The sequence below is a fragment of the Myotis lucifugus genome, unplaced genomic scaffold, assembly GCF_000147115.1.
Source record: "Myotis lucifugus unplaced genomic scaffold, Myoluc2.0 scaffold_578, whole genome shotgun sequence".
Taxonomy (NCBI): Eukaryota; Metazoa; Chordata; class Mammalia; order Chiroptera; family Vespertilionidae; genus Myotis; species Myotis lucifugus.
In genome coordinates, this window is record NW_005871626.1 from 155,075 (window position 1) to 175,823 (window position 20,749).

General features: G+C 46.5%; 2 protein-coding genes and 1 non-coding gene across 3 annotated transcripts; all 3 read left to right on the forward strand.

Moving 5' to 3' along the window:
- The first annotated feature begins 366 nt into the window (after positions 1-366).
- Positions 367-8,820, forward strand: RBM34 (RNA binding motif protein 34). Its single transcript, XM_014446836.2, has 10 exons — positions 367-677; positions 1,044-1,204; positions 2,676-2,907; positions 4,788-4,847; positions 5,469-5,512; positions 5,967-6,050; positions 6,194-6,257; positions 7,316-7,355; positions 7,556-7,674; positions 8,483-8,820. The coding sequence occupies exons 1-10, from the start codon at positions 384-386 to the stop codon at positions 8,759-8,761; spliced, it is 1,377 nt and encodes a 458-aa protein (XP_014302322.1). The 5' UTR covers positions 367-383; the 3' UTR covers positions 8,762-8,820.
- A 1,218-nt stretch (positions 8,821-10,038) lies between these two features.
- On the forward strand, positions 10,039-19,618 carry TOMM20 (translocase of outer mitochondrial membrane 20). The gene is made up of 5 exons (XM_006104503.3): positions 10,039-10,299; positions 15,662-15,708; positions 16,230-16,311; positions 17,607-17,749; positions 19,131-19,618. The coding sequence occupies exons 1-5, from the start codon at positions 10,179-10,181 to the stop codon at positions 19,173-19,175; spliced, it is 438 nt and encodes a 145-aa protein (XP_006104565.1). The 5' UTR covers positions 10,039-10,178; the 3' UTR covers positions 19,176-19,618.
- Positions 10,900-11,029, forward strand: LOC111823594. The gene has a single exon (XR_002826661.1). It is a non-coding gene; the product is annotated as a small nucleolar RNA SNORA14 (small nucleolar RNA).
- Positions 19,619-20,749: the final 1,131 nt, after the last annotated feature.

Sequence of the window (20,749 nt, forward strand, 5' to 3'; positions counted from 1 at the left end):
GTAAAAGTTCTTTTTATAGCAGCGTCAAATGTGTATTTTTTTAAAATTTTTTTTAGAGAGGAAGGGAAAGACATCAAAGATGAGAATCATCGATCGGCTGCCTTGTGCTCGCCCCTCCACTGGGGATCAAACCCAGGGTTGCAGGCTCTCTTCCTCTCCCTTCCTCTCTGAAATCAATAAAAGTGTACCTAAAAAAAGAAAAACTATATTTTAAAAACAAAACAGGAACACGGGTCCGGACCCGCCCCGCCTATGGGTGTTTGCTGCCGCCAGCGCAGCTGTCTCTGCCCACAGCACGGCCGAGGGGGGGAGCCCCGCCCCGCAGGAGCGGAAGGGGCGTGGCCACGACCGGAAGTGTGGCTCGGGGAAGCCTGGGGCTGAGAATGGCGGCCCCCGTGCCTAGCAGCGGGCGGAAGGCGAAGCGTGCGGCGGAGCGGGGGATGGCGCGCGGCCCGGCCGGGACTCGGGCGGGGGGACGGCGCGCTGTCGCAGAGCCTCAGGCGTCTGTCGGGCCGCAGAGCCCGGGCGGCGGGCCTGCGACGGGAGACTACCTGGTGGGACAGGTGGCCGCCAGCCTGGTCCGCGCGAGGCGGAGGCGCAGGCGGCACCGGGCGGCTGGCGGCCTCTTCAGCCCCCGGGAGCCCCAGCGCCCTCCTGTGTACGTGCCGGTGCCCAAAGTAAGTCCCGGGTCGGAAACCGCTTTCAGACAGGAGTGCGCCTCGCCGGGCGTGGTGTCTGATGTGGGCGGATGGGGTGCATCTCGGGGACGTTTCCTTGCTGGGCGCGCCGGGGAGAGAGATGCCAACTTACCAAGACCACTGAATTACTGTGCTTTTAAATTAATTATTTAGAGAGAGGAGAGGGATAGAGAGAGAAACATCATGGATCGGCTGCCTCCTGCACGCCCACCCTGGGGATGGAGCCCGCACCCCGGGCTCGCGCCTTGACCGGGAATCGGACCCTGACCTCCCGGTCCCTGGGCCGGGCATGACCACAGAATTATTAAGGATGAGGTCTCACACCTGACTTCAAACTTTTCCAAGGAAACCACCAAGAAACGGCAACGGGAGGTGGAGGAGGAGGAGGAGGAGGAGGAAGAAAGTCCGTCCCTAATTGGAAGCCCACGTTTGCAAGAAGCTGCCAAAAAAGTGAAAGCGAAGAAGAAGAAGAAGCTTTCTGATGCCGAGAAAACGTTGGCAGACAGGTTGGTAAAATTCTTAGTTGAGTGAGGAATTGAGATGTAAAGAAACTGAGGTTATTGCACCTGCATTATCCATCTTAAGTTTTGCTCATTTCCTAATTATATATATATACTAGAGGCCCGATGAACGAAATTCATGCAAGGGGCTTGTCGTTCATGCAAGGGGCTTGTCGCCACCGGGGTAGGGGGCCCCAGCCTGCAGCAGCTTGGTCCAGAAGGATGTCCAGTCTAATTAGCATATTACACTTTTATTATTATAGATATTTTTATATTTGTATTATGGAAAACCTCATCTATATTCAAAACTTGAAAAGATAAGGAGCCCATGCACCGAACGGCAGCTGCGGTGGTTACTACTGGGCCAATCTTATTGCATCTTTATTTCAGCTTGGGCCTCTCCTTATGGGAGAATAACAGTGATCAGCATTTACTGAGGACTGGCTGTGGGAGAGACTGCCTTGTCTTGTTTCTCTTGTTTCTTTTTCTTTTTAAATATATTTTGATTGATTTCAGAGAGGAAGGGAGAGGGAGAGAGAGAGAAGCATCAATGATGAATCATGGATAGCTGTCTCCTGCACGCCCCCTACTGGAGATCGAGCCTGCAACTCAGGCATATGCCCTTGACGGGAATCGAACCCGGAACCCCAGGCCGTTGCTCTGTCCACTGAGCCAAACCGGCCAGGGTTCTCTTGTTCCTTTTTTGTGTCTATACCATTTTATCATGAACTTTGCTTATCTCTTCCGAGACTTGACTTCTAAGAGGCCTTTAATAGTTTCTATCTTTGCATTAGCAGAGGCTAGACCTGAGTAGGAACCCAGGAAATAGTGAGTAAATGAATGAATGAATGAATGACTCCTACTCCCCATTCTCCCCTCACTCCTTAAGATACCCCATCAGTTTTTCTTACTGGACTGATTGGTGTTCAGACCTCACTTTATCCATGTGCCCCTAGACTTTATATTGTATTTGCCGTTTCAGAATTTACATTCAACAGCAATCCTTTAAATATACAGAACTCATAAAAGTAGGAAATCTGGTTTTTCCTATTGGCCAGATTGCTTTTACGGCATTATTTTGCAGGTGTATTGACCTTTATAGACCCCCAGGGGGTGCTGCAGTACCCCTAGAGTTCCAGGGCAGATCATGGGGTTGGACATTGGGAGAGGGTCAGCGAAATCTCCAAGGGCTTTAAATGAACCCACTTTTGCTTAAATGAACTTCTGTTCCCGCTGTTACCTGGCAGTCCTAACATATCTTCAAGAATGGAGCTTTTTCTGACTGTTGAATTTTCTAAAGGTGCTGGTCACTTTTTGATAATGCTACTTTTAAAATGTAGATATGTGTGTGAATGGTATGTTTAAATTTAGGCAAGTCAGAAGTAGGTGGGGAATATTTTTAAACACTGCGCTTTGTCAAATACTAGACCTGACTCTCATGACTATTATTTCTTCTTCCTTTTTTTGCCTTAAAAAGAGAGAATGCTCTAGCAAGTGCTGATTTAGAAGAAGAAATTCACCAGAAACAAGGGCAGAAAAGGAAAATTTCTCAATCTGGTGTTCAAGTAGCAGATAGAAAAACAGTTGGTGATGAAGATGACACAGCTGTCAATCAAAGGAAGAAAACGCAAATGAACCCAGAAGAAGAGAGGTTAAAGAACGAGAGGACTGTGTTTGTGGGGAATCTGCCTGTCACATGCAATAAGAAGGTGAGTGTGCAGTCTGTAGGTGGTACGGACTCAGGGGAATAATTTATAACTGTGTAATGCTCCTCTGTGGAGTGAGCACACAACAAGAAGTCATGGGTTCTGACTTCATCCTACATGACTACGTAAGTCATTCTGTAGATTGCTTCCACAATCCACCCCTCCTTTCTGTTCCCATAGTCCAGTGGTTCTCAACCTTCTGGCCCTTTAAATACAGTTCCTCATGTTGTGACCCAACCATAACATTATTTTCGTTGCTACTTCATCACTGTCATGTTGCTACTGTTATGAATCGTCATGGAAATATCTGATATGCAGGAAGGTCTGAGGCGACCCCTGTGAAAGGGTCGTTCGACCGCCAAAGGGGTCTCGACCCACAGCTTGAGAACCGCTGCCATAGTTACTGGCCAATTCAGGCTTTTGCAAATCTTATCTGAACGATTGCAGGGACCCAGCCTTCTCTCCTGTCAATGCTACTGAGTGCAGGGCTGTCTGTCTCTCTCCTTCACTGCGCTCTCCCTGGCACTTGACACAGTGCCCTGCACGTATTAGAGGCTCCATAGCTGTTTACCGTGTAACGGAATGAATGCACCCTCGGTTTCCTCCGTTCTGTCCGGTTCACTAAACCGGAACATGCCCTTTTCTTCCTTTTGTGTTCCTGTCACAGTCACACCGTTGGGCAGTCTCTTGGGTCAAAATCCTGCTCGTTTTGCTTATTTATTTAATATATTTCTATTGATTTCAGTGAGGAAGAGAGGGGGAGAGAGAGACACACACATCAATGATGAGAGAGCATCACGGACCGGCTGCCTCCTGCATGCCCTACACTGGGGATGGAGCCCACAACGGGGCATGTGCCCTGACCGGGAATTGAACCGTGACCTGGTTCATAGGTCGATGCTCAACCACTGAGCCACGCCAGCCGGGCCTGCTCATCTTTTAAAGGACACCTTAAATTCCACTTTAAGAACAAACAGTACAAAAAGACTGACTTCCTGTCTTTTCCTCTCCCCCTTACACTGATGTCTCCTAGCGTTTTATTTGTGATTATTTTGTAGGACAGAACACATTTGTGGCATAGTTTTGGTTATTGATCATTCTGTTAGATTAATAGAGGCCCAGGGAAGGGAGCTTGTGTGATGTTGCATGTTTAATACATTGTTTATGAGTCAGAATTGATTATAATTCTAGCTGTAAAACATACATTCTTCACATCTCGAGCCAGACATAGAAGAATGTATAAAATTCCCACCAGACTTGTCTTCCATCCATGGTCCTAATTTCAGACAGCCGGGGAATTTCTCATGGGGAGATAGCATTAAAGTTCATCAGTGTGAAAAGATGAGAGAATGTATGGAATTGATCCTCTTAGTTTGCATGTGGTAAAGATTATCAAAGATTGAAAGACAAAAGTGTTATGTACCTTAGAGATGCTAACTTATTTTTTTCCTATGTTTCAATAAAATGTGTTTGTCTTTCAACCTGAATAGTCACCTACTTTTCTGAAATGTTCTTGAAATAAAACCTGGCAGTAAATGATTGTCAGACAGTTTTACTTAATTCCTTTTTGTAGCCCTGACCGGTGTGGCTCAGTGGATAGAGCGTCGGCCTGTGGACTGAAGGGTCCCAGGTTCGATTCCGGTCAAGGGCATGTACCTTGGTTGCGGGCGCATCCCCAGTGGGGGGTGTGCGGGAAGCAGTTGATCGATGTTTCTCTCTCATCGATGTTTCTAACTCTCTATCCCTCTCCCTTCCTCTCTGTAAAAAAAATCAATAAAATGTATATTAAAAAAATCAATAAAATATATTTTTAAAAAATTCCTTTTTGTAGCCACTTATTTGATGTTCTGGAAGTGAACTAAATATATGCTTTTTTATTTTAGAAGCTGAAGTCATTTTTTAAAGAGTATGGGCCAATAGAATCCGTGCGATTTCGCTCTGTGGTATGTTTTCTTCCCCCTTATAATTGCATAATTGTGAGACATAGCGCATTGAAATCAGACCTGTTACCATGGCGATATTAGTGAGGTGGGTGAGCACTTGACTTTAAACCTAATACCTGAATCAAGAGTTCAAATCTAGCCCAAGAGAAAAGTCGTTTTCCGTACCTATTGCTGACTCTTGTCTTTGTTAAATAACTTAGCGAGTTCACATAGTAAAATGATCTCCTTACTACTAAGGCCAGCACTGCATTTTGGAGGGTAGATGGGTGACTTGTTTGCTGTGTCTGTTGAGTAAGCGGAAATATTAATACTTACTGAATAGCATTTCTGGGATTGTAGGCTTTCAATCTGGGGGGTTTGTGTGGCTGCTTCATACAGTATTTATGTTCTGAACATAGATGAAGTATTTTTTTAAGTCAATTTATACGAGTACATGGTATCTGACTTCACTCTGTAGACCAGGTATAGTCGTGTTTCTAGGAGCATGAAATGCTCTAACCACTGAACTCTGCTGGCCAAGGCGCCATAGAATGTTTTTAATCAGATATTTAGAACGTATTATAATTAAAGTAATATTTCAAATAATGAATTTTCTTTACTTTTTTTCCTTCTTTTTAAAAGATTCCAGCAGAGGGAACTATGTCCAAAAAGTTGGCTGCAATAAAGTAAGTTTATAATTAGAGAAACGGAGTAGTCTTATATTCGTTTCCATTTTGGTTAAAATTGAGACCATCTCTTAGCTTCATAGATTTTTACACTTGGAGAAAACATCATGCTTTACTGGTCTCTTTTGCCTGTAAATAGCATATAAATTTGTCAAATGTTTGTCTTTAAGCCTCAAGGTAAACTGTATAGTCATGGGAAGTATTGTGAAATAACCTAGAAAAGGAGCCTCGGTGAGAACCAATAGGAAGGCTTGGGTGATGTGTTTCAGCCAATGTCTGTGTACTAGTAGGTGGGGTGTTAATTTTGTTGTTATTAAGTATTTATTGAAAGAGATGAAACTTCCTCCAGGAATTCTTGTCGTCTGTATAGATTGAGAGTAGAAAACAAGCTATTTATTTTGGTGACTTTGAGATTAACAATTTTACATTGTCTTTTTTTTTTTTTTTTTTGTAGACGTAAAATTCATCCTGATCAGAAAAATATTAATGCGTATGTCGTATTTAAGGATGAGAGCGCTGCTACTAAAGCATTGAACAGGTAATTTTATCTCTCTGAGGTCTCACAGAATTATTCAAGTAGCTATGAGTATTTTTAATTCTTTGGTTTCACTTGAAAGCAAATGGTACAGTAACTCAGTGCTACTTTCTAAGAGCCCTTTCCCCTTCGTATGTCTGAAGCAGAAATGGGACCGAAATCGCCAACGGATTCCGCATTAGAGTTGACCTCGCATCCGAGACCTCATCTGTGAGTATCTGCGAGTTCTTTAAAGAACGTAGAGTCTTGGAGAGGAGTGGGCTCAGCAGTCTGAGGGGAGCACAGAGGGCACAGCCTCTGCCCCTGGTCACAGCACTGGTCCCTGAATGACACAGGAATGAAGTCACATCAGCTTCAGGAACGTGGCCCCACTCCCTCCATCTGGTTTAAATCATCGTGGAGAGTTAGGCTCGAAGGTGTGTGAGAGATCATCCGGGCAAACGTCTTATTTCATAGATGGTGGGCTAGGAAGTTAAAGTATTCATTCAATAGTTTCCGTTTCTCTGTGTTAGGTGTACTGTGCTAACATAGTCTCAATTCTCCAGGAGTTCCCAGTATAAAAGTTACAGTTCGATTCCTGATCAGGGCACATGCTGGGTTGCGGGCTCGATCCCTAGTAGGGATGTGCAGGAGGCAGCTCATCAGTGATTCTCATCATTGATGTTTCTATTGCTCTCTCCCTCTCCCTTCCTCTCTGAAATCAATAAATACATATATTTTTAAAAGTCTCTTGAAACGAATGAGTAAGAGCTCACCACAGAAGCATAGATTAATTGCTGGTGGTGTCAGAGTGACCTAGTTAAGAAGTGACAGGTCTGGTTGACATCCCTGGCTGTGACTGTGGACCTAGCACAGTGTCAGCAAGCTGGCCTGATCCACCTGCTGGCTGCTCTTTTCAATAAAGTTTTATTAGTATACAACCACCCCATTAGGTTTGGTATTACTGCGCTATAGCGGCAGAAGGGAGTAGTTACAACAGAGACCATGGGGCCCACAGAGCCTGGAATATGGCCGTCTGGCCCTGACCCCCAGATAGCACATAGCCTTTCTCGAGCATGGCCAGGGCCAGTCATGTTCCCCGTGAACAAAAGGCCACTCCTCTTGCAGTTTCCCTCCTGTTCCTGCGGGGAAGGAAGAGACAGACTCAAACAAGGGACTGGTGTGAACACAGGAGACGGCACCTGTGGCGTGTGTGGGGGAGGGAAAGGCTGGGCTCTAGGGTGACCCCACATTCCGTTCCGGTGAGTGACTCTGTGTCTTTGTTTCAGAGGGACAAGCGATCGGTGTTTGTGGGGAATCTCCCGTACAGTAAGTTTCTATAAGCAAAGTACCTGTTTATTGTTAAATTAATGGAAATAACCACTGAGCAGTACCTGTTTGTGTGTTAAGAGTAACTTTAAAAAGGCAGGAATGTAACTTCACTCATTTTCACGGGGCTGGTATGAAACCGCTCCAGCTCCCTAAGCGATCCCCAGGCTTCGCTCCACTCCGGTTGAATTTGTTTTCAGAAATTGAAGACTCCGTGGTGGAGGACCACTTTCTGGACTGTGGGAACATCGTGGCCGTGAGGATCGTGAGAGACCCGCTGACCGGTGTCGGCAGAGGATTCGGCTATGTGCTCTTCGAGGTATGGAGGCCACTGCACTGTCACTATGCCTTTGAAATGCACTGGGAGGGCCTGTCACTGCGTTTCATCGCTCAGATATAACTATCACTGTTGCCCTCAAATTCCCGAATTAAAAAATTAAATAATATAAAAAAGTACAGATTCCAATGGGCTATTACTAATGAGGTCAAGTTCTGTGACCAGTTTTAAGACTCTTGACATATATTTCCAGATAGTCACCGCCTTCCGATCCCATCAGTACTGTATTGTGGTTATTTTACTGTTTCTCTGCTCTTGGTCTGTCTTCTATGTCTTGATAAATTCCTCAGGTTCTTTAAGGCACATGTGGTGTATAGTCAGGGTTTATTTTCTATTAGAATAAAAGATTAACAGGATTTGGGATCTGAATGGAACCCTATGAGGCATCTTGTCCAGCAGCTCAGGCACCATGACAGCGTCAACTGTTACATCGGGGCTTTTGCAGAAGAGCCTTGTGCGAAGGAGGTTCATTGGGTTGTAAAAGATTCCATGTGACTGTCTAGCTCGCTGCCAGGTGAAAGTTCATTAGACAGTGAGAAAAGGGCACCTGTTGGGTTGTGACTTATCTGATAACCTGACAAGGCAGCTGAGTGCCTCCTGGGGAAACGTGTGCAGAGCATGATTCAATGGAGACCACAGCCCAGCAGCTGCGACAGGGGCTGGACTCCTGGACACGGAAGTGGGAGGGTTTGCCGTGTGCAAGCTGCTCTAATTCGTTCAAGTTGCGATTTGACTAGTTTCTTTGCAGATGAGTTTCCGGTTGAAATTAATATATTGATTTGTATTGCAGAATACAGATGCTGTTCATCTTGCTCTGAAATTAAATAATTCTGAACTGATGGGGAGAAAACTCAGAGTCATGCGTTCTGTTCATAAAGACAAATTAAAACAAAATTCAAATCCCAGTTTGAAGAATGTCAGTAAACCTAAGAAAGGACTTAATTTTGCTTCCAAAAATGTAGGACATTCTAAAAGTTTATTTATTGGAGAAAAAGCTGTTCTCGTGAAGAAGAAAAAGAAAGGACAGAAGAAAAGTGGACGAACTAAGAAACAGAAAAAACAGAAATAGCAACTCGAAGCTTTACTTTTTCCACTGAGCACTGGTAATAAAAATGTGGTGAAACCATGTATCGAGTTTCAGAATTGATTGGGGTGGTGAATGTGAACATGGAAACTTTCAGTTTATTTGCACTGTCATAGCACCTTTGGAGCGTTTCTTGTAAGATGTAGGCAGGTTAGTTACCATGAGTTAGTTTTATTGCAAATTCTGTGTAGGCTCTGGCTGAGGAGCTCAGTTGGTTAGAGCATCATCCTTCTACAACAGGTTGTGGGTTCGATTCCCAGTCAGGGCACATACAATAAGCCAATGAATGCATAAATGGACACAAATCGATGTTTCCTCTCTCTAAATAAATAAATTAAAAAATAATAGAAATTTCTGTCTCAATACTCAATAGACCCAGGACCTTGTTCCTAAGATGCTGACCAGACCTCACTGTCCTGAGGGTGCAATGCTAAAGGGAACTGGAGGGGATAGAGGCAGGGCACTAGGTGAGGCCAGTTTGAGTCAAAGGGAAAAAAGTTGAAATAAAGGGCCAGATGGAAGAAAAGAAGGCTTCTGCGGTTTCCAATAGCGACCTGCCTGTCCCTGGAGCCTGGCAGAGGCCAACCACCTCACCACGCCCTGTGCAACGCGCACTTCTGTTTCGTGTCTTTCTGCCCAAGGTTTTGTCTTAAATGTTACCCCACATATAGGACGTTTTCTGTGGCCATAAAACAACTCACGTTTCCTTTATTTTTTCCTTCCGTATCTTTTACCAGTTACATTGCTCCAGCCATTGCTCCATTTGTTTTTCTCCCACGCACGATACCATATTGCAGCATGGCTCTGACATGGGATCTAGATCGCGGTGCTCGTTGCAAAAGGGGCTGTGGCTGAACTTGAAACGAGTCACAGGCTGCCTGCATCACGAGAATAAAGGGAAGCCTTTGCCGGCGGCAACCTCCCATCTCCGTCGGGCACAGCCAGGCTGTCAGCCACCATCGTGTGTACGTGCGGGGCGGCCACGCGCGCCCTCGGGGCGTCAGGCTCGGCAGCTTTCCCGGAAGTGGGTGGTCCTCGTACACCGTGGACACTAACGCGCACGCCGCTCCCGGTGCCCGGGAGACGCCGCCTAAGTCCCCTGCGCAGGCGCAGGAGCGGCATGGGCGCCTCCGCTCAGGCACTGCCGCGGACAGCCCTGGGATTTCTGTTCAGGCGCTTCTGCTCAGGCACCGCCGCGGGCAGCCTAGGGGTTTCTTCTCAGGCACTGCCGCGGGCAGCCCTTGGACCTCTGGTGACGGCGCCGGAAATGGCGCGCTCGGCCTTTCCCGTCCCCTCGCGGCGGGCGTCAGTTTGAGCGGCGCCGTCCGCTCGGAGGGTTCGTGGCAAACGGCTTCATCCCGGGCCCCCTCGGCCGCCGAGCTCTCCCCGCGGTCGAGGAAAGATGGTGGGCCGGAACAGCGCCATCGCCGCCGGCGTGTGCGGGGCCCTCTTCATCGGCTACTGCATTTACTTTGACCGCAAGAGACGGAGTGACCCCAACTTCAAGAACCGGCTGCGAGAACGTGAGTGGGTCCCCCGCGCGGTCCTGCCGCCTCCCGTCTCTTCCCCCGCCTCCTCCCCCGCCTCGCCACCCTCCCGGGAGCCCTCCCCGCCCGCGGGCCGGGGCGGCGGGCTGCCGCGTGGTGGGAGCGCCTGGGACCCACGCCGCGGCCCGGAAGGGGGGCCACGCGCCCCCAGGCTGCTCCTGGCCCTGCGACCGGCCTGACCCCTCCGTTTTGGAGGAACGGGAGCGATTTTCCCATTTTGTTTCCCCTCATTTTTGTCGTATGCATGCACTCTTGTTTGTGTTATAGTTTAGGGGGTGCGTGTTGCTTGCGTTTCTCTTTTTAAAAATACGCTTGTACGGATCTCAGAGAGGAAGGGAGAGGGGTAAAGAGAAAGAAACATCAGTGATGAGAGAGAACCATGCATCGGCTGCCTCCTGCACGCCCCGCGCTGGCGATCGGGCCCGCCACCCGGGCCTGTGCCCCGACTGGGAATCCAACCGCGACCTCCTGGTTCACGGGTCGATGCTCATCACCCGAGCGGGTTTGCATATTTTTCACATTTTACGAATTTCTGCAGCAGGAGCCTAGGTCCGCGCACCCAGCGCGGCGGGGTCGTTGCATTCTTAAACCCTCTTGGTGGCTGCTCTCGGTGCCTCCAGGATATGAGTGGATGCGACAGGAACCGCAGGAGTCCAAAGGGCTGCGCCTCCCGGTGGCTCAGCCTTATTTCAGACCTGCGACATCTTGGAGGAGGAGGAGGAGGGGAGGGAAATGGTGCCGCCCAGGCCGCTGCGGTCTTTGCATTTCGGAGGCGCGCTCCTCTGCAACAATAGACGAGCAGCAGATTGGTTGGGAATAAGGGATATTTTTGAAACTTATCGAGGTTGCTCAGGCGGTTTGCTGAAGTGAGAATGGATGTTGACGCGATTGCAGCCCGGAAAGTACAAAGCAGCGATTGTCCTGTTTCGGGCAGTTCCTCTAAGCCTCTGCTAAGGCATCTCACGTGCTCGGTGGCCACGTGTGGCTGGTGCCCGCGGCATGGGGGGTGGGAGCGCGGGGGGGAGGGGGGGGGCTGCGCTGATGTCACCCCCCCTAAACCAGGGCATCGGATTCCCACTCCTGCATTTTTAAAGGAGGGCAGAGATTCGGAGGTTATTTGTTTAATTTAAGGTTCGGTCGCCTAATGGAAAGAATGGTGGACGAAAAGCGGCCACATGGTGAACCTGACCAGCTTAAGGGAGGCCCCCGTGGTGGCCTTACAAACTCAGACCTACAACAACCACAAAGGATGGTTGGAAATGAAAGCTTTTTAACAAAAAGCCGTTCACGGCCCTAGGGATAGAGCGTTGGCTGCGGACTGAAGGGTCCAAGGTTCCATTCCGGTCAAGGGCACATGCCCGGGTTGCAGGCTCAGTCCCCAGTAGGGGGGTGCAGGAGGCAGCCAATCCATGATTCTCTCTCATCGTTGATGTTTCTATCTCTCTCTCCCTTCCTCTCTGAAATCAATAAAAATATATTTTTTTAAAAAGCCATTCATGGCGATATTTCCCCCCGACAAAGGTCAGTCTCCACCTTAGCCTGTCATCTCTTTGCATCCAGGGTAACATACCTGACAAACAGGCCTTTGTAAGAACAAAGTCATCTCCCCATTTTCTCGCCCCTCAAAGCACAGGCACTGCTCTGCGGAGACCACAAATCCCCTTTTTATTTCGTTAATTGTTGACTGTTAACTAACCTGTATTCACCTGAATAAAAGAAGTACAGGTGTCAGTCATTTTATTTTTTATCCAATCCCAGAGGTTTTCCTCTTTGCTTTCTCCCGCCTCCCTCATCTATCACGGGTGGATTTCATGTAACCCACTTATGTCTTCTCTTTTGATTGAAATGTAGAAAATAAGATGCAAAGCTGCCATTTTCTGGAGCATTTTCTCAATCCCTTGAGATTTTGCTTCCTGGCAGTTGTCAGGCTCACGTAAACTCACAACAATTCTCTACACTTTGAATGTTTCTTAGGTTGACAGAATGTTATTTTGGATTCGATACAGTTTCCAGGCCAGGTTAGTCACGGGTTAGCGGAGTAATCTTGAGATTTCTGAATCTTCATTTTCTTAGTTTGTAAAGTCAGGTAAAGTCACCTGCCTCTGGTTGGTTTTCAGAAGATGGAGAAAGATGTTTGAAATGTCCCTCACCCCTCCCCATTCCTGACGCAGGGAAGCGCATTAGTGCTGGCCCTGAGCGTAGCTGTTGGCACTGAGATCACTGTCCTGCAGCCTCAGGAGTCCCTGCAGAGCGCAGCTCCGGGAAGCATGGATTCGCCCTTTCTTCCTTCGGGAACCGCAATCCTGTTGTCAAAAACCTATCATTTTAGACAGATGAAAAAATCTTTTGTTGTGTTTTTTTGTTTTTTTTGTTTTCAAAATTCCTTTTCCATTTAAGTGGCCAGGCTTGGATCATTAGCTTGGGCAACCGACTTAAGATTTTAGTTTCACTTTTGTAAAATGATATAATAAAGGTGGAGTTTAGTGCGGTCTCTGGCACATAGTAATTGATGAATGCTGAAGATTGTTTATGAATATAATTTACTTTATATTTTCTTTAGCAATGAAAACTTTACTTCTCGCCCTGGGCTGTTCGGCTCAGTTGGTTGAGCGTCCAGGTTGCTGATTGATTCCAGGTTAGGGCCCACAGGGCTGCAGGCTTGACCCCTAGTGGGGGGTGTGCGGGAGGCAGCCCATGGATGCTTCTCTCTCATCAATGTTTCTGTCTCCCTGCCTCTCTGTCTAAAATCAATAAAAACATTAAGAAAGCGTGGGTGTTTTTTTTTTTTTAAGTGTGTAATTATCAGTAGTTTTGTGCTCTGATTAAAAGTACTTAATTGTGCCCTGGCCAGGTGGCTCGGTTGGAGCATCTTTTCATGTAGACAAGTTTGTTTTAACTTGTTAAGTTCACACAGTTGCCCTGGGGACTGACTTCTAGCAAATACTGAGTCAGAGTCTGATTTTGCTGATCTGTTTGCCAGTCTGTTACCATGTGTCATGTCCCTTTATCATAGTTACTATATGGAACTCTATCTGGAAATAAGTTAATGTAACAAATTGTCTTATGAAACTAAATCCAGAGGTTTAATCCTTTTTTTTAAAAAAAGATTGATGTTAGAGAAAGGAAGGGGGAGCGAGGGAAACATTGATTTGTTGCTCCACCCGTGCATGTGCTCACCGGTTGATTCTCGTCTGTGCCCTGACTGGATATTGAACCCCCAGCCTTGGCGTATTGGGATGACTCCTAACCAGCTGAGCTGCCCCGCCAGGGCCAGAACTTTTATCTTCTTGCTAAAATTCAAAGTAACTAAGCAGTCTTTAAAGTTGCTAACTGTATTCAACATTCAGCAACAACACACTCTCCACCCCATAAAAACAACTTAAAACTGGATAGTAATGGACCTAAGTTTCAGCTTCTACTGGGTTTTGTTACCATTTTTGTCATTTTACACAAATTCTGGCTTAGCAAATTGTATTTCTCTGTTTACTCCACACACTCGCCATGTTCATTTCTGAGGTGCCTTCTGTTTTGATGGGAACCACTTCACTTCAGCGTTTAGAGCAGCGGTTCTCAACCTGTGGGTCGCGGCTCCTTTGGCGGTCGAACGACCCTTTCACAGGGGTCGCCTAAGACCATCCTGCAGATCAGATATTTACATGACGATTCATAGCAGTAGCAACATTCCAGTTATGAAGTAGCAACGAAAATAATGTTATGGTTGGGTCACAACATGAGGAACTGTATTTAAAGGGCCAGAAGGTTGAGAACCACTGGTTTAGAGGCAGGAGAGGGATGGAGCCACATGCTCTGGACTCGGCTGCCTTCTGTGAGCCCCCATCCACCACTTCCTAGTGGTGACCTTCGTCGCTTTTCTCTGTAAAATGGGGATGACAATCGACATGTGTTAGTGCTACCGTGAGGGTTAAATAAGCTAAGAAATGCTGTTTAGGCAGCGTCATGGCACACAGCGCCGAAAACTTACTGAGTGCTCACCTTCGCCCCCAAGCCTCCGTGTCTTCGTGTCAGTTTTATCCTAAAGTCTTCCACATCTCCTCTAGTCTTGCCATGATATTTAGGAATTCCTCATTTTCTGCCTAAAGAGGGCCAAGCAAAACCCTAAGCACAGTGAGGGTGGAATATGTCGTGTGTTCTTTTCCCCACACTTGGTTGCCCAGTGATGAATACCCAGGAAAGGTAGTTCGTTAGAAAAATAGGGCATTCTTCAGATTAATGTGCAAGGTCAACTTTGACCTATATGTTCCTGTTGAAACGGCCAGAACTGTACAAGCCTTAGCGTGGTAGCCTTGGCTGTATAGGGCTAGGGCTGGCAAGGGATACTGTGTGGTTAAGCTGGTTTGGAAGGTTAGAGAAGAAAAGAAGGCGCCCTGACCATACTAACCTGTTGGGCAGTCAGCCATGCGTGGGACCTGGGTTTGTGGGGGACGTGTGCTGGTTTAATCGCGGCTTTGTTTCTCGCAGTGGTCACATTGGGGGTGCCTTGTCTTTGGAGCGTTCAGGGGCTTGCTTGCCAGAGGTCACCCCAGGACTAAGTGTTGGAGCCTTGGCTTTCTTAGCTCTGTCTCCCGGTCAGTCCCCGTGTCTCTGGGGGTCGTAGTGACTTCAGGTGTCTTAGTGAGCACAGCTCCTTGGCTGTATCAGTCACAGGTGCTTTATGGCATGTTTTACACGAGGCACCGCTAACAAGTGCTCACTTCATCGCAGCTCTAACCAAGTGCTGTTCTTAGGGCTGTTTTACCTGGAAGAGAGTGAGCCCTGCCTGTGGCCCTGCTGTAGGGGCAGAGCGGACACACAGACCGAGGGGGGTGGATCATTAATTGGCGATTTAAATGTGATGAGTGTCCTGTTTGGTCTTAAGGGTCGACTCAGTGACGATTAAGGCTTATTTTTTAAATTTTAAATTTTCAAGTGCTGGTTCTCTCCCCTCCCCACTTGAGACTGCCAGTCAGTGTTTACCATCCAGGAAACAGAATCTGTGGCTCTTCAGTAACGAAAGCCCCTGGCAGTGGTGGCCTCGCTCCTGCTCCTGCTCCATGGCCTTTGTGGGAGGGAGGGGGGGCTGGCTCTGCTTGTAATGCCTCGGGAGACCGAGGATGGGCCGTCTCCGGCAGGGGCTGGTCCTGGTGCCCAGGGGGCAGGAAGCTCCTGCCCAGAAGCGTCACGCTGTCCACGGCGCCTGGACCAGAACAGTTCCCAGGACCCTGGCAGTCACAGGAGCCCCAGAAGCTGTAATGTTTTGGGAACAGGATGAGTGACCGCCACCGCATTTACGCTTCTTTGGGTTCTCATTTCATTAATGAAAATATTTCCTTTCTTGTAGGAAGGAAGAAACAAAAGCTTGCCAAGGAGAGAGCTGGACTGTCCAAGGTAAGACGTCGACTGGTTCTTGCTTAGATTACACAGGGGTGGGCAAAAGTAGGTTTACAGTTGTGAGCACACAAAACATTCTATTCTCATCATTTAGTAAGTAATTATTGTATCTTCCATACGAACAACTGTAAATTGCCCACCCCTATATTCTATACTTTATAGAAATAATTATTTAAAACTCTACTTCAGGTATATTGATTACAATTACATAAAAATCTATAATGGTGATAAAAAATTATAATGTGCATATTTTATGGTAGTGATATTTGTATTCCTTTTTTACTTCAGGTTTGACTCAGCTTTCTAAGAATTGTTCAAAAACCAATTTGGTCAATAAGTTGTTTTTTGTGTGTTTTTTTTACATTCGTGTCAATGTAGATACTACACTAATCTTTGCGAGTGCTATTGAGTAAATTTCCATTTTTGGTTTTATTTTTGGTGGCATGACTTTCTGTGTATAGGTCATGTCTCGGGGTGTAATTTTGTTATCAGTTAGTAAATATTCTCCTTCCAAACAGTTACCTGACCTGAAAGACGCCGAGGCTGTTCAGAAATTCTTCCTTGAAGAAATCCAGCTGGGGGAAGAGTTACTCGCTCAAGGTAAGAGTCGCAAAACACAAGTTCAACCAAGTAAAGGAAGATCTCCGTGGCTTTACTGAGTGATTTGTGAATGGGGCAGCATCCCCTCTGGCACCTACAAGGAAGGCACTCCCTCCACGGGGTTGATCAAAATGGAAGATTTTTGTGGGAAGCAGGGAGCTATTGGTGAAAGAAAAGAAGGGATTCTTTTGGGGACATCTTTTCTTTTGGGGGGAGAGGGTATCATGTAGATTGCCTTTTCTTTCTATGAGGGATGGAGAAGGGCCTATAACTTGACCAGAAAATTCCAGGCTGGTTCATTAAGATTATGTTTCTCAGAGACATTGGGACTGCAATTAGATCAGGTGTTAAATCTAGGTTTAGTATCATGGGCTTTTAGCACAAGTGACACTTTGGGGGGGCGGGGGGGCTGATGTTTATTTTTCTTTAAAAGACTAGAAAACTGAGTAGAAGTTGCCTTTTGTAGAAGCATTTACATTTGTTAGGGTGTCTCGCTGCGGTACTGGGAAGAGGGGTGACCTTATCTCTAGAAACTCTTGATCAATGCAGAAGACAGTGGTTTCCGTCTGTAACCATCTTACCCTCGTTCACTGTGCTTTTCCTGGTCACCTCCCTTGCCTGACTCCCCCATCTCCTTCGCCGTGGTCTTCTGCCGAAGAGGGTGTTTAATATGTAAGGTGGTGGCTTTGGCCCCATTGGTGAGGTCCTCCGTTTCCGGGGCCTCTCAGGTGAACAGGAGGTATGCGTGTCAGTAAGCTTGTTGGTTGTTCTCCCCTATAAACCCTACTGTGCTGCCCGTTTATGAGATTCCAGTGCCTTTCTGTGTTTAGAGACACCAATACCACTGTTGCGTACAGTGTCAGTATCAGTACAGGAGCCTGCTGTGCAGGCTGTGGGACAGGAGGTGTTGCAGGGGCTGCACCATCTAGGTGTGTGAGTGCAATCCGATGTTCGCACAGAGAGGGACTTGCGTAACCGTGTGTTTCTCAGAGCTCGTCCCCATCATCAGGCCGTGCGTGGCTATATTTCAAGACAAGCTTTTAGACATTTAATAACGTGAGGATTGTGTTATTGGCTCTAGAAATGAATGTTTCTTGTGCATTATCATTGCCCATAATATATTTTGAGTGAGTTTTAAGTTTACTTGATATAAAGATAAGTAATCTTTACAAGTGAGGCCGCCTTTGCCAGGCCGGTGCGGCTCAGTGGTTGGTGCGGCGAGGACTTTAGCGTTGAATTCCGGAGGAAGGCAGAGGCCTTTCGGGTTATGCGTCACTTTTCTGTCCCTCTTCCAGGGGAGTATGAGAAGGGAGTGGACCACCTGACCAACGCGATCGCGGTGTGCGGCCAGCCCCAGCAGCTACTGCAGGTGTTACAGCAAACTCTGCCGCCACCAGTGTTCCAGATGCTTCTCACTAAGCTGCCAACAATCAGTCAGGTAAGGACTTGAAATGGTGTGAAAGAAAGTAGAATTTGAGAATGAAATGTGTAGGGACATGAGCATTTAAAAAGGAGCCTAGGGAAGTGTTGCAATCATGAAACTCGTCCATATAATGAAAATAGTACTTCAGATAACAGGGCTTGAAATCCCCTCCCTAATGGAAACGCATCCAGACGACTGGCTGGGCATACGATCTAGTGATGGTGCCCTGGATGCGGGTCAGGAACTGTGTCTCTTAGAGTTACGTCTCAGGCCTCGTATTCAAATCCCAGAATTCAGGCCACTCTCAGCTACTTTGTAAAACTAGTTCTCTGCCTCCTCTTCTGTGAGACCCGGCCTTCGGGCAGTGGCTGGCAGAGAACAGGAGCCAAGATGGCAGAGCCTGGAAGTAGGGCATGGAGACCCTGCACCCCTCTGGCCTCGCTCCTTGCAGGTGGGCTTTGGGGTTGGAGTTATTCGACTCTCGAATAGGCAAAATACCGTGTGTGTTCACGGTGACCCATCGCTCCAGTAATGAAACTGCATTCTGCTCACTTTAGCCCTTCCCAGGGGCCCCAGGTGCATCTGCTCTTTGGAATGGCATGGCCATTACACGCGTTAATGTCCACATTTGGTGTGATTAAAAGTTAGTAAAATGTAATCTTCAAACTGACCTTGACTCCACTAGATTGGAAAGGGACTAAGGAAAGACAGGTTCCCAAAGAGGTAAGGGCGAGGGGGAGAAAGCCAGGACTTGGTCTTAATGCCTTATGTTTAGACGGATGTGGTTCCCAGGCTGTATCAGAATCACCACCGTTACGTCATTGGCGCTTGGAAAGCAGCGCAGTGTAGGGCTTTGGGGAAACTGACCCGAGGGTGAAGCCTTGAAAATGGGTGAGTTCAGGATGAAGCCTGAATTCCTCTCGATAAAGATAACTTTTTACTCAGTTATTTGTCTCATGTCGTCTGGAAATGCTTTCAAAATGCTAATTTGAGAGCACTGTGTTTCTTCATGCAGTGATTTTGAACATTTCCAGGCCCAAAAGGGAAAGATTTAGAGCATGGGATGGTCGGTATTCTTAGCACTAATCAGTATTTTTAGTGTACGTAGGAGTAAGAAGAGATCTCGAATACATTTTGGTTTCAGTTATGTAATTGGCCGACATGTAGCACAGTGTGATGGAGTGCCTGCTTTATTCACTTGAATTTTGTCATGAGACTGACAGTTGTCATCATTATTAGATGCTAATAAAGCGTTGAATGTTGAAGTAAATCTCAGAATGGGTAAACTTTAGCAAGGTTTGTTTCTTTGAAGTCAAAGGGCATTTTTGCTGAACTTAGAAATCTGATTAAATGCTTATACGTTGTAAGAGTTAAAATTTTGTTTTTCTTTTTTCAGAGAATTGTAAGTGCTCAGAGCTTGGCTGAGGATGATGTGGAATGAGAAACAAATGTCAACATGATCTCAATTAAAAATATTTTTAAAATCTTGACTTGGAGGATGAGCAGCTCTGGGGGAATAAGGGCAAATATGGTTGCTATGGACTGTCCTACACTGAACTCTACCAGAGTGGATTTTTACTTTGTGTAGACCCATCTGTCTTTTATTTATTTTTCCCAGTGAAGAGTGTATTTTGATAGAGAGCTTTTCATTTTATAAATACACTATGAGTTACCGAAATATCATGGATTTTGTTTATTCCTAAAACATGTAATTAAAATGGACACATAACATCATATTAATGTACATCCAAAATATCTAGTGCTCAGTTTTGAAAGGCAAAAAAAACAGGGGAAGGCTGAAGAATGCACGTTTTATAAGCTAGAACATTTGGCTGGAAATGGGATTGTGTCTATCAAAGCTGGGTATTAAAGTCTTCGAGATGATTTCTTTGCATTTAATCTCTTAACTATGTGAGATGCGCTGCTGTGCTGTATCAGCTTCCCCCACCGTGTGTATCAGTCTTGAAGTGTGTGGTTTAAGGCAGTGGCTAATGTGCTCTGGATGTTTCCCTGCAGGTCCTGCAGGTACACATGGTTGCAGGTAGCATTGGGCACTAGATCTGTGTGCATCTGAGCTGCTGCTGGGCCTTCCGCTCTCCTCATGTGAAGTGAGGGGACTGGTACGCCCATTCAGAGAAGGGTCCCTCTCAGCTTCTAATTCATTTCGTTGTTCAGCATCATGAGATTCAGCCTTCTCCTGAGGAGCAGTCAAGCCGTGCACTTTTTTATTCTTTGAATTTTGCATGCTTGCCTGACTTCGTATTTCTGAAGATTTTTTTTAAAGGTATAATGTGTTGATTTTCACTGAAATCATGTGCTTTTGTCACTACTCTTGTAAATTAATCTGAAACTTAACCTTTAAGGTACTGAGATGATATGCTTGTAAAAATGTTTCTTTGCTTTTATCTTAATGTACCTCCTTGATCCTTTAATCTGATTCATTTATCTTATGATGAGAATAAGGTGGAGCCTGTGGCTGGAGACTTGCAAAGCCTGGAGGTAATGGACCTCTTGTTTTTGAAACAGTGACATTGTCTGCAGTCACAGATCCAGTGTCAGGCCTGAGCCAGGGCCTGGCGTGTGGAACTGAGTGTGTTTCTCACGTTGCAGGCTGCCTTCCTTCTGCCTGGACCTCTGTGGGGAGATCCCAGACCTGTTCTGTGTGCACTAGGCTTTTTATCTTGTTTTACTTACAAACCTTTCTTTACCGTGAACTTGGGTTTTGTGGTAGTGGAAAGACTCTGAATATGGTTCTAATTTCTGTCTGGAGAGCTGCACGGCCTTGGGCAAGTCACATTGCATCTCTGAACTTCCATGTTCTCATCTATGAATTTAGAACTAGGTGACTCACCTCTAATGACTTCCAGGTACCTTCCAGGTCTGTGATCCTGAACCTGTAAACAGTGGTGTGTTGTTTTTTTTTTTAAATTATACCCAGCATGCTTTTTGGGGGGAGGGGTGGCCAGTACAAACATGCTGGTGAGTCAGTTTTACTAATAGGACCCCGATCCAAAG

Bases quoted from the DNA above. Each gene is read 5' to 3' on its own strand.
- TOMM20 (XM_006104503.3), top strand. From the start codon at position 10,179: ATGGTGGGCCGGAACAGCGCCATCGCCGCCGGCGTGTGCGGGGCCCTC. The intron at 16,312-17,606 runs GTAAGAGTCGCA...TCCCTCTTCCAG, and splicing joins GGAAGAGTTACTCGCTCAAG to GGGAGTATGAGAAGGGAGTG. The intron at 17,750-19,130 runs GTAAGGACTTGA...TTCTTTTTTCAG, and splicing joins AGCTGCCAACAATCAGTCAG to AGAATTGTAAGTGCTCAGAG.
- RBM34 (XM_014446836.2), top strand. From the start codon at position 384: ATGGCGGCCCCCGTGCCTAGCAGCGGGCGGAAGGCGAAGCGTGCGGCG. The intron at 678-1,043 runs GTAAGTCCCGGG...AACTTTTCCAAG, and splicing joins TGTACGTGCCGGTGCCCAAA to GAAACCACCAAGAAACGGCA. The intron at 7,356-7,555 runs GTAAGTTTCTAT...ATTTGTTTTCAG, and splicing joins TGTGGGGAATCTCCCGTACA to AAATTGAAGACTCCGTGGTG.